This window comes from Venturia canescens, chromosome 9 (assembly GCF_019457755.1).
Source record: "Venturia canescens isolate UGA chromosome 9, ASM1945775v1, whole genome shotgun sequence".
In the NCBI taxonomy this organism is placed as follows: domain Eukaryota; kingdom Metazoa; phylum Arthropoda; class Insecta; order Hymenoptera; family Ichneumonidae; genus Venturia; species Venturia canescens.
This window is the reverse complement of record NC_057429.1, coordinates 15,023,422-15,037,031: the sequence shown is the minus strand read 5'-3', so window position 1 is coordinate 15,037,031 and position 13,610 is coordinate 15,023,422. Positions and strand designations below refer to the sequence as shown.

General features: G+C 41.9%; 1 protein-coding gene across 1 annotated transcript in view; it reads left to right on the top strand.

Moving 5' to 3' along the window:
• The window catches only part of LOC122416040 (homeobox protein aristaless-like), a 93,188-nt gene extending 80,535 nt beyond the window's left edge, over positions 1 to 12,653 (top strand). The window contains exons 3-4 of the mRNA XM_043428706.1: positions 44 to 89; positions 10,170 to 12,653. Coding sequence (XP_043284641.1) covers positions 44 to 89; positions 10,170 to 10,814 — 691 coding nt within the window. The 3' untranslated portion in view covers positions 10,815 to 12,653. The remainder of the gene's footprint in view (positions 1 to 43; positions 90 to 10,169) is intronic.
• The last annotated feature ends 957 nt before the right edge of the window (positions 12,654 to 13,610 follow it).

Sequence of the window (13,610 nt, the reverse complement as noted above, 5' to 3'; positions counted from 1 at the left end):
GTCCAAACTAGCTAATTTCACGTCTTTCATTAATTTTTTTCAGAGAGGAACTGGCCATGAAGATCGGACTGACGGAAGCCCGGATACAGGTGAGTCAACCTAAGTGACAAAAAGTGTCATCTCAGTTAATGAAGCCACGTGACCAATCAACGTAATTCCGATGCGAACGTTGAATAATATTTCTGCACGGGCAGCATTGGAAAAGCTTCAATTTATTCTTCTTTCTCAAACAATTGCTCGCTAGTTATCCTCAGTACGTGATAATTACGATGATAAAAGCTCTGCAACTGCGATTCAACGAACAATGTAGGCTCGTCTTAATGGCTCTGAATCGCAATTTTTTTGTTCGATCATAATTGCCCAATCATCTCGAGCTAAATAACATTATTCTTACGATGTTTCTATTCAAAATAATTTCAAAGAAATTATTCAGTCAAACATAAGTGAATCAAAGTCCCGGAGGGCTGGAAATTTTATTGGCATTGTCTTACGAGCCTCAACGGAATTACGATTCTCAGACAATTGATCAAAAATGCGTAATCACGTAGATGTAAAATCGTGGAGAAGAAAATTAGCGATTTGAAAAATTTTGACGTTTCATCAACGATATTGATCCGATGGAACTTAACTTGACTACTGGAGTCAATTTACTTTTGCACGACAATTGTGCAATCGAGTAGGAAAAATTTGAACTGTTGGCTACTGCCGAAAAAAGAAACTCTTAAACGACCAAAGTGTCACGAGCAGGACCCTTCGTTTTGTGTCCTCCGTATTGAGTGGTCCCAGGAATCGTAAAAGTGCTGGATATCAACCCTCGAACTACATCGTCATCATTTCGTCCTGCCCCCAGCGTTATGTCATCTGCGACCCAATTTTTTTAACGACCTTTCAAAGCCAGTTTTTCGGTAAACCACGTCGATTATCGTCTTTTATTCTCGTACACGTTCGAAGGGACAGTTTTACACAACTTACGGAAAACACGACTATAAAGTATACGCTGACTTGGTACAATCAGTGGATTTCTTGCAAGAGAACGTTTGTTGCGTGAACAGCTGGCTAATTTGCTCAATTAGTTTAATTTATTCTCGGTATATACGCTCAGACCTCTTCCGCCTCCTTTGCCCATACATTTGCGGAGTATAGATATACGCGTAAACTCACCCCGCATCGCCACACCGAGCACTCAACATCGCCAACTCATCCCGCTTTGATGCGCTCTCAATCATATATTCACTCCATAGCAATCCAATATACAGATATGCATGAAATTATATCGCGCGCAGAACAGCGTTACAATATCTCTGAGCACTGAAGAAACGCCGATGACTCCAAATTATAAATTCAACATTATTTTAATGATGAAATTCCATTGAAATCGAAGTTTTGTTAAAGTATTTTAACCCGTAGACACCACACTGGTGCAAATTTGCACCGACGAAAAGTAAAAAAAAAAGAAAAACAGGTTTCCAAAATTCCTTTCTTCAATTTGGCCATTTTTCTATAATAAAACTTGATTTTTCAATTATTTAAACGATTGTAATCAATTATTAAGGAATTGACGCCTGAAAAGTTTTCTTGTAAGATTAATTCCTTACATTCGTAGATGGAATAAAAACGTTTTGAAAAGTCCAACATATAATGTTGTTGTGTAGGCAACAAAATTTCGATTACAACAAAGCTTTTTTATGCTTAAAAGTAGCTTTGCTGAGACGAAAAAACATATTTTTGGGCGATTGAAATATTTCGCTGTTCTACAAAATAGTTATCAACGAAAAATTTTTTATTTTCCAATCCTCATTATTTTTATAGTTTTTTTTTTTTAAATTCAATTTATATCTCTAAATAATCGTTTTTTTCGTGATTATTAAAAATTTGTCTGCTACGACGAAAAATGATAATTAATATTTCGTCGAATAATAATGCACATGGATATTCGTGATAATTGACTAATTAATAACGACTCTAATTGACTTTCCTTTAATTACCATTGCCGGTGAGTTTCTTAGCGATATTTTCTCTCATCACGTTTATTATACACAGTGACTTTGACGTAGGGATTCAATAATAGCAGCTTGTTTCGTCGTAATAATTTTCAACTAACATCTTATCGCGTGCCAACTCTGATCGAGTCGGTTCGTTCCGGGGCAATCGGGGTTCTGAGCCTCGAGAAATTACCGGCTTTATATACATCGAACTCCCGCTACAAAAGGTTCTGCATTACGTTTCCAACCAGAGTCGTTTGTATTTTTGGAATTTATTCTTTATTTTCCTCTCACCGTGTTCACCAAATTGCTCGGTGCGTTCTCGTTCGTCAATTTCTCCGCGTAATTACTCTCGCTGTACGCCGAATGACGGGTGCGATCATCCAGTGCCGATTTCTCATTCCAAAAACCAAGAATTTCTCGGCCCTCTTTCAATAGAATTAAAGGATCTACGCGGCTCGAATCGTTCCTGACAAATCTTGATCAGCAAATCGGCAAATTGAAGGAAAAACTGGAACGAAAACTTTTTCATCAACCAGACTCCACGGCGCGGGATTTTCTTGACAATTTTCCTCCAATTTGAATTAAATTTAAACGAGCGTTTATCAATCAACCGTCTTTTCATATAAGGGAAGGAAGTTTCGAAAGTTTTAAGCGAATCAAAGAGATGAGAACCACTGCAAAAGCGAGAGAGAATGACACGCATCGTGGACCCGGGCGTTAATCATTTCGCGGAAACTCGCGATCCCGCGCGGAGAACCTGCCACGGGCATATCGTCAAAGGCAAAAGGTAGAAACGAAAGGTTCGAGGTACCCTCGTCTCCGTGTTGTGCGCGTGTGTCTGTGAAATGGTAGGGAATGAAAGAGACACTCGTTCGCTTCTGTAAAACCATTGACCACAGAGCTCCGTTCCGAACACCTAGGAACCTCTGCGCTGCGACTGCGGGACGTCGAAAGGGCGTACGCAGAAAAAATGATCCCACGAGAAGCGGCGATCGCGGCCGTTTCTAAGTTCACGGGACGCGGGGCTCCGCGTGTGCGGACGTACTAACAGCGAAGGAACTCGTTCTCGGTTCTCTTGTGCGATACCATCGTCGGATAGTCACGGTTCTCGGATTGTGATGAAAATTGAATTGTCAGCAAATGAGTCCTCGAATAAAATACGTTACGGTTTGCCAGTTTTTATTTCCGCAGCGCTATACAAACATGCAAATTGAGCATCTATAAACAGAGAAATTCTGATAAATTCTTGCACCGGAAAACGAAACTTTTCGGGCCCTTTTCACGTAACCGGTGCGACTTCAAATTGATTTTATCGTCTGCGACGAATTGGTGTTGGAATCGACTAGAATTGGACGACTGTGAGATCAATCGAGCGAAGTTACGAAATTTTTGGTTTTTGCTCCAATCGATCATTCGTCTATCGTCGAGTTTGTTGAATTAGTTTTTCTTTGCACTTTTCCTTCGTCGAAACGCGCGATTGCTACTCAACGCATGAACTTCCACCGCAGTCCGTCCAATGACCCAGGTAAGGCTATAAGGGATATCCGGAATGATTCATGAGTGTATCAATTAAGCAGCAATTGAACGATGCGAGACATCGTCCCGAAGCAATTAATCGATGTCTACTCGAGAACGAGGCAAAGAGAGGCAGAGGAAGAAAGAGATTCATCTCCGACATGTTGACCACGTTCCCTCGAGATATGCTTCTCCGTTGAGCTCACTTCCCGGAGTTCTTTCTCGCTCTCGCCCTTGTAAAACGGTCTCCCAGAGCACGAGAATCCACTTGCCAAATTGAACGGCGATTTTTTTCACATTCTCGAGAACGCGAAACGCTGAAACGGCGGAGATCGCCATTTGTGAAAAGTACGCGGAAAGGGAACTCGAGGCTCGAGCATCCGAAGCCTTTTTCTACTCGAGTTTTCTATTTTGGACTTGGCTTGGAACGAGCTTCGTTTGACCTTTCTGAAAGACAGCAAACAAATCGGTATCGCAGCCTTCATTTTTCGAAAACTCTTCAAAGACGGGAAATAAAAAATTTCAAGGCAAATAAAAGAAATTGTTGAAGCGAACGAGGTCACGATTCGTTGATCACTTTTGAGCCTGAAGATCTTCGTTTCCTCAAAAATTGACATCGACGATCCGAAAGTTGTGTAATTTTTAAATCTATTCGTGGTAGCTCTCCTTAAAAAATCTTTTTTCTCGTTTTTTTTTTATTCTTCCTACTTCACGAAGCCTGGACTTTGATCCATCTCCTCTTCATGATAGCTTTCGCCTCGGCTGTTCTGCTCGAAGCTCGTGGTCTCTGGCAGTCGCGGTGCAAGTCACTTCATTCGTGGAATAAAAGCGTACACGTTTTCCTTATCCAAACGTTTTATCTCGGTTACATGCTTTTACAACAGGAAGTCGCACCTGCCGATTCTCCGTGTTGTAACTTTCGTCTCCTTTTTTTTTTATTCTTCTTCTTTATTTTCTTTTCCTCTCTTTCTTTATTATTCGTTTCGGAAAGAGCGTAGCTTTTGACGCGGCGTTTCTCTGCTCACGCTCGCCACCTTTCCGCAACGATAATCTTTCTTTTCGCTCTCACGAACTTCCCTCCACTTTTCTTCCAGTTTTTCCCTCTATCTTGCTCCGTTCGAACCGCAAAATGCAATCATTTTTTACAGACTTTGTGTACCACCAACTTCTTAGCGAGCCTATACTTGGAGGCTTTTATCCTTAACTTCTATACCAACTTCTAATATGCGCAGACAGATCGTGGGAGCAGTGGAAAAATTCTCGGAAAAGGGGAAAAAAATTCGCTTGAATCTACGATTTGCTGAACGTTATTTTTTTTTTTTGTTTTTTTTTAATTTTATTTACCCGATTCCGGGGCAAGGTCCACGGATTTATTCCTAAAGTATAAAAAAACTATTTGACGAGTGAAAAATTGTATCAAATTAATAGATCGGACGGTCGAGATGAAATAATTAACCAATTTTTCAATCTCGCATTCAAGGCTTGTCATTAAAACTCGAGAATTTTAGAATCCAATATTTCAAGTGATTCATCACGTCTTTAATGAGTGCTGGAGAATGAGAGAGGAGCCTCCTCTTTCTGTTTGTTCTGTTCTAATTGTATAGCCTCAGAGGTAATTAGTGGAGTGAGCTCCAATGAGAATTGGTTGTTAAATATATTCATTGAAAGAGAAAGTAAAAGGGAAAAAATGATTCTCGATTTTCTGAGTCGCGGTTGAAGCATGAGCGTATTAATAATCGATTAATGACTCCGCGTGTGGTTCTTAAATATTGCTTCTCGTACCTGAATGGAGCGGATGATTGATAAAAAAAAATAAAAAAGTGGATGAAAAAACGCCGCTGTTGGCATGGAGATTACGTCCCGGTGATTTTTTGTCTAATTTTTGTTTTTGTTTTTTTTTTTTTTTTTTTTTTTCTTAAGGCGATGCTAGGCAATACCGACGGTGGCCTTTTGAACCTCTTGCGCGCGGAGATTCATCCTACAAATCGAATGGTTAATCCGCTTCGAACGCTGCCGGCCATTGTAATTAATGTGGCGCAATTAACGTGGAAACGTTAACTCGCGCGAGCGATCGTTCCTTTTTCCCTTTCTCTATCTCTCTCCCTCGCTTTTTGAACGACCAGAAACGGGCACCGCGAACAAGACACGGACGTACGACGCCGCGTCGTCGGTACGTTTTGTTTTAGCCCTCGGGATATTTAACTCCCCGCTGGGGGCAATCCTGTTCTCCGTGGGGGGTCCCGGCACCCGCCTCCATCGTTTCTTTCCTCCCCTCCCTTTCCCCTCACTCTTCTATTTTTCTCATGAAAGCTTCCTCAACTCAAATATTCCTCACTCTATATCATAAAATCTCTCCCTCAAAATATTCTCTCCGAATTCTCAATTTTTCCTTTTTTTCACATTATAAATTCACGGGCGACCCTCCGGGCATTATTATACTCGCAAATTTACGATTCAACCGCAGAAAAATGTGTTTCACAGGTAGTAGCGATCGGTTAATTAATCTTTGAATTTTATCGTCCCCCTTCTCAATGGCCGAAGGGACAAGGGACGCAATAAACATTTCGAAATGTTATTGATCGTTACTCAAACACAGTTTTCGGTCCCCGGTCATTTGACACAGCAAGACGCTGCATCAATAGAATCGAGATTCAGGGAGCAAACGCACTCAGAGAAAGCCTCAATTCGTACTGAAACGAATTTTCGGGCCACTTCGATCCACTTTAATGACTTTTTTCTTCCTCTTCTGACGTATTCTCTGTACACCGTTTTTTTGCTCGTGCGCCGAAGAGTCTTTGAGCCACGAGTATGGGACGAAAAAGAGCGAGATCTTCGATCTCGCTTCCCGAATAGTCCAGTCATCGATGACTCCTTTTCCACATGACTTGGCTCTTATACGAGCAAAGCGTCCTGCGGCTCGAAAAAAAGGTAAAATAAAAAAATCGGTAGACATGGAAACCTAATGTGCTCGAACTTTTGAAGAACAACGGCGCCGCGGTTTCGGAACGTTTACACGTGCGCGGCACTTCTTTGACCGAATAGGCACCTTTCGTTAATTCCAATTCCTTTATAAATATAACAAATAAACAGAAATAAATACAATTCCATGAGGCATTGACGTATCCATCGCGCGCCGATATTCTCCGCGTCGAATCCCCAATTCATTTTCATTCAGAGCAATCAACCTCGCTGACGAATTGATAGATCGAGGCGAGCTAATCGTGCCCTCGCCTCGGGTCAAGTTTTATGATCGCATAAAAATATTTTACTCCAATTATGATTCGCAGACTTTCAAAAAGTGACTCAGCATCGAGTGATTATTCAAATAACGCTCGAGTCGGTACGCAAAAACCAACAAAATCCTGGCTCGATCAATCATTTTTCTGGCAATTCGGCAAACTGAAGCGAAAATTAATGAAAAAGCAAAAAAGCAATTAAGTTTCCTAGACAATTATGATTTCTATGCTCATTACTCAAGCTGCACGCTCTTACTCCGGTACGGGACTCGCTCGGGGAGGTCCTGTCTCGTCATCCCATTTCATACGAATCTACGTACATATACCGGATTGACTATTTTTCTCCGCGGAAATGTGCTGCAGGTCGGCAATCTCCCCCTGGCGGACACACGATAGGCAGGATGATTGGATAAGTTGAATCGTTGTTGACGAATAAACTTGGCTTTGGAATCCTCATTGCTACCCGTCACGAGAGCCCGCACGCGTCGAATTCTCAATTCCGTCATTTCTCTCGTTTCTTCGACTCTTTTTTCACGTTTTTTATCCCATTATTTCGTCCCGCGCCAAAGTCCTCTGTCCCAATTGCTTTATATTTTTGCTCTTTTCACTCGTCTTCGTTGGCAATGTTTTTTTTTTTTTTTATTTATTTTATTTTGTTTTTGCTCGCCACGTCTGTCTCTGGCGATCCATCTCCATTTTTCTTGCATTAAAACACAAGGGCTCGCGTTGCTCTTGTTGTTTTGTTCTTTTTTCATTTGTTCTTATTCGCCGATCTTCGTGGTACCGGTACGTCTGACCTGGCACGGCTGAAAATAGTCTCTCGCCGTTCTTGGCTTTTGTTGTTGTTTTTTCTGCCGGGAGAACTCGAGTCGTCGCTTCAATCAAATCGGAGTCTCTTAATTTCCGTTGCATTTATTTTACCTTCGGAAAAAAGTTGTTCGGAAAAAAGGAAGTGAAAGATAATTCAGGGAAACGGTGAGGAGCGGAGAAAAATCGAGGAACGCGATACACCCTGCAGCTTCCGCTGAACTGGTTTCATCACCGCATCGGCGAGGGAACGTCGTTCGATCTTTCGGAGAATCTTACGGAATTCGGAATGCACAAACGTTTGAGGTTTTGTAGAAAAGAAAGAAACTGTGGAAGAAACGTTTTCCGCTACTGCAAAAATTCTTCGGCGCTGCTTCTACAGCTCCGATAATTCACTCCTCGTGCTGCTGGCAAAAGGGGATCCTCGATCGGTGTCAAAGAGGCCAGATCATCTCGTCTCTCGTCGTAACTGTTCACGTGCTCGGGAAGCCGTGACCGCGTCAATATTCGCGCTCCCGAATGACCACGTAAAATGTTAACAATTTCTTAAAATGATAAATATATTCGATTGGATTCTGCGAAGGGTCGTCGGCGGGCCGGAGGTTCCATTTACCATTTTTATAGTTTCGGAATAATTCGACATTCAGATGAATTGTTCATTATCGCGAACCACCCGTTAAACTCCTCAAGATGAAAGTTTTTTTTTCTCCAAGGCGACTGGCTGAACCGATCTTCACGATCTTTGAGATTTTCTCAAAACAAATGGATCCTCAGAAGCGGCGAAACACCATTGCGCAATTGGGCATACGCCTCCATCTCCGTAGTCGTAAATGGAGAATCGTGCAACTGTCGACGATTCGTGCGAGCTTGTTCCCACACGTTTTTCCAGAGTTTGGGAAGGACAGCGAGGAAGGGGGAGCAAAATATACGTTACGCGTAAGGGAGCTCGTGTCCCCCTTCAGCAGCTGTTTTACGATGTCCAAATATTTCTGGGTCATTATATATTTGGCATTTAGGCTGATAGCTCACTAAAAGTAAGACAGGTAACAATCGAGTATCGAGAGTGAGCGGGAGTACGAACAATGAAGGAGTCTGTGAGTGCGCAAAAATCACGCAACTCCGCGAAGGAGGCTTCGATTATATCTGTAAAAGCAGCAAGCTCCGATGGCTAGCGTTGCAAGAGATGAGCGTCGTTCCGCGGGCATTTATTTTGCCGGCTTTCCCTTCGTTTTCACCGAGAAGTTGGTGGAACGAGTGCACAAAAGAGGTAATCATACGACCCCAACGTCTCGGCTGTGCTTCCTGAAAAAAAAATAAAAGCCAAGGAAAAAACGAGAGAAGACAATGAGATCGTTGTAGGAAAAGGGAACGCGTCACTTTAGCCGGAATCCACATTCCCCGTCTTTTTTTCCTCTTTCCCTTTTATTCCGTTTCACGCAGCCTCTTCGCCATTCTACGTTTCGCTGATCGAATGACTTCCAGGGAGGAGCATTACTCGTCCGCTCCCCCGTGACCCGGAATTCGAAGGATACCTTCCTCGAAATGATCCACCGAGTCCGTGACCGACCGCCCGGTATACGTTGCCGATCGACCGAAAAAAATCTTCGTCCTCTCCCGAAACTTTCCCAGAAAACTAGTTGACAAGCGCGTTCGTTTGTTGCTCGCGGTTCTGAGGCGCCCTGGGAAACAGTCGAACGTTTTGAAGCGACGAATGATCAATTGCTCGGTTGAATCGACCAGTCGAGAGAACCAAATGCCAGCACTTGTGCACCTGAGCTTGTGCGATTTGTGCAAGCCGTACGATTAATAAATCGTGTGTGCGCATAGGTCACGAACGTCAACGACTATTCAAAGCCGCGCATTGCTTCGTCTTCGTCACGTCACACTTTCTCTTTTTTCCTCCGTATCATACCGACGCGATCGCTTATTACCGATGAATTAAAGTCCAAATGAACGCGGAGACTCTCTCGGACGGCGGGGGCACACCGATTGGAAAGGCGCACATTCAACGACTTCTGTGGAGAAGCGTTTTCGTTTATCGCGATGTAAAATACGATTGTAATGAGCCGGCCAAGCGTACAGTTTACGGCCTTTTTCTTGGATTTTATTATTTCCTCAAATATTAAGTGTCATTTGAATGTGCATTAAACACTTTCATCGGAACATTTGCAACGTTTTGAAAATAATAGTCTGTCTTTGTACACGCATGTGTGAACTCTCGTTCCCTCAAGGAACACAGCTGTAAAAATAATAGTTGCTTTTCTAATGCTGGACAAAAGTTTTTTCTCGAAATCGATTGTGCATTGTAAGAAAAAAAAGGGGCGATTGCAATAACTCGCCGTCGGTTGTTGGACCTTTGCCCTCGTGTACGATTCTGTTGGTAACGCGACGAATATCCGTATTTATGTGCACATATATTTCTGTTATCTGTATATATGCAGTACTCGCCATAAAGCGACCGCGAGTGTCCAATAATTATGGAAACAAATAGCAGAGTTTCCAGTAACCGTTGCCTTCCCGCGACGAGTCTCCATTTAAAAAACTTATGTCGCCCACGAAGAAGAAAAAGTGCTGGAAAAACGTGTGTAATCGCGATCGAATTATCATTTTTGACTTATTGTTCCAGGTATGGTTCCAGAACAGAAGAGCCAAGTGGCGAAAGCAGGAGAAGGTGGGTCCCCAAGGTCATCCTTACAACCCATATTTGGGAACCGGAGGACCACCACCGTCGGCGGTAGTTGCTCCATCGCTGCCCAATCCGTTCGCCCATCTCGGAACGTTCGCTTTGAGAAAACCGTTCGAGGCTTTTCGTTATCCACCCCTCGGCCACGGTCACGTCTTACCAGGCGGTTATCCAGCTCACCCTTATCATCGTGGACCGCCGCAGCTCCTGCCACCTGGAATGCCATTGCCCTACACCTCGGCCGCGTCCTTTCAAACTCTTCTTGCCAACATATCCGCAGCTCAGAGGCCAAAGATCGTTCGTAACTCACCTCCCCCTCCGCCGGCCCCGTCATCGGCAACCGTCGCGCCGCCGCCGCCGCCTCCTCCGCCTCCTCCCCAACCTCCAACGGTCGTCAACATCCCTTCCGCAGCATCCGCGGCTTCGCCGACTTGCACCAGCTCCCCGCAAAGCTCGCCAACCGGAAGCGTCACCGCGCTGCCGGATATCGATCGTAGAACCAACAGTATAGCCTCCCTGAGGCTCAAGGCCCGTGAGTACGAACTCCATCTTGAGATGCTCCGGAAAAACGGCGATCTCATCAGTTGAACGATCTCCAGTCGTTGTATTCTTTCCTGCTACTTCGCCCCTCAAACTCTGAGATACAAACGTTTGTCAACCTCAACGAAATACTTTTTGTACTCGTCGCAAAATAATCCCCTTCTGGATTTCGATCGTGCGCGCTTCGGTGTTTCGGCACCGAGTATATGTTAAAGGCAAGGAAAAATACGTAAATTTCTCATTCGCGAGAGAATTCTGCGAATGATCGATGACGAAAAAAATCGATGCTGAAATCTCTTCATATTTTTTTTATCCTTTAGAATTTTACATTCGTTGAAAAAATAAATATTTAGAAACACCCGAAGTAAATGGGGAACGAAAAATCTCGATTTTTCACAAACTCGCAAAGTCTCGCCTTTTTTCGACCCTGGTCACTCGAAGAAGCAACCAAACAAGATTGTTCAGGATTTCCCAGATTCCTCAACAGCTTTGTCAAACTCTTCGATATTCTCTCGCTTCCTAGCGTCCAATCGAGAAGCTTCAGTTTCGATATTTATCGTAAAAAATCCATTTTCTCATCCCCCATTTTCTCCGGAGTCGCTAAATTTTTCATCATTTTTCTCATCCCTACAAAGTTGTGCTCCCAAAGTGTTGGTCTCGGGAAGGGATTTTTTTAAATCATTTTTGTGCAGAACAGCATTTTTGTCGCGAAGCGTTAAATATCGATAGAATATCTATAAACTGCCCGGTACTGTGAACACTTATTAAAATATTGTGCAAGAAAAAAAAAACGTTCTTTATCCCATTAACGTTAACTTTGTCGTGCAACCAACATTCGAAACGGGGAAGACCCTTTGAACTCGAGGAAAAGGCACTTTCAAGACATGGAAGTCGTCCGAATCCCATTAATATAATTTCCAATAAAACGTCATTCCCACAACAGGTGAGTGCCTTTTGAGGGAGACGAAAAGAAAAAGACAATTTACAATAAAAATTAAAATTAAAAAAAAAACCAATGGGATATTGCTAATAAATCGAATCCGTCCGTGTTGAGCCTTCGATTGTTCTCCAGTACATGCATATATGTATATACAAAATACATATCACATGCTATATATGTGACGAAGAATGAATAAAAAAAAGAAAAAACAAAACGTATCCAAAGGCCATGGATCTTGAGAGAATTCTATATTGAATGAACGATTAAATAAATAAATAAATAAATATTTATACATTTATTTGTTTATTTATCGTCGATATTAAATAATAATTAGATAAATATTTATACCTATTATATATATATATATATATATGAATACGTAAAGAAAAGGAGACAACGATCATGCATAAAAATATCGAAATTATTGTTACAAGTTTTTACGATCGTAAGCGCGACGAGGAAGTAGGGTAAAAAACTTGTAAATAATTTGCGAAAAATGATGACGATAAAAGAAATGAAAATTGGGTGAAAAATGGCTCGAATTCGAGCGCCTCGTTGAACCGTCTTGCCTTGGCCTGTGTCTTATCTATATCGTTCCTTTATATTCTATACGTGATAACTCGACAATGACGAAAATAAAGGAGAGAAAAACGTCCAAACGCAAAAATGAAACTCCGGCATTGGTTCTATTACAGAAACATTTGTTTTAGGTTCGTGAACGAAGAAAAACTTGAGCAAGATTATAAAAAAATAAAAAAAAATAAAAAGAGAGAGAGAGAGAGAAAATGAATATTTTACATTAAGGGTAACGAAGATTTTTGTTTTTGTATAGATTAAGTTAGAAAAACACGATGTACATTGTACCCTGCGTATTCTCGAAAGACAAGCGTTCGCCTTTATTAGTTTTTTTTTTCGCAATAAATAAACGATTATTGTCAATGGAGAAAGCATCGCCCGTCATTCAACTCCGCCCCTCCATTTTCATCCCCCCCCACTTCCGTGTCTCACACTCTCACGACGTGGAAAATTGAACTATAGATTATCGCGATTATAATTGACGCCGAGTGAAATGACCGGAGCGCGTGATGCATGTAAATATGGAAATTCAATTAAGCGGGTGCATAAAAGATTTCGCGAGAGTCGTACGAAGCCCTCTCCCTCCCCTTTTTTCGTTCTCTCCTCATCTTATTTATCCTCTCAACCGCGTAACAGTCATTAATAAAGTAAGCGAACCCTACTGTGGAAAAAAAACAAAATACAACAGTGAGAAAGAAGGAGCAGGAGATGAAGACGACGAAAAAAACGAAGGTAAGAAAACAGGGTTTTTAAGAGTTTCGTGAAAATGTGAACGAAGGTATTCCTTTCACGAACCCGAATATTCTACAAGTGAGACTGATTTTAAATTACAGTGAAGTAAAAGTGCATGCGAATAGATTGGCGAAATCTCCGGTCAGGTTATCGAACTTTAAATAAAGAATTACAACTTCAAAAATCGTAAAATTCATACGGGAGCTTATGGAGATTCAAACTTCACCACATTTCTATTCAATAATTCGTATGCCGAATAATTCTAAAGTCCTTATACAAACTGTCTCAGAGATAGAAAAAAATTTAAGGAATCCATAGCAACGATAAAAATAAAAGGTTACGGAATGCTTAAAAGAGATGTCAACGATAGAAGTTGGAAAAATGGCAGAAGCACAAGCTTTTTCCATGCTCTGTCAGTCGAAATTTCAAGTGCCCTAATTTCGCCACCAAACAATAATACGCTCGTGCGAAAGCAGTACCCTGATTATTTGAATTTCCTTATTCCGATGCTACGGAAACATTTGCTGGTTCAAATTGGCACGAAGTTCGTCTAGGAGAAAATGCCGTGAAGCGATAAATTGAAGAGAAAAAAAAAA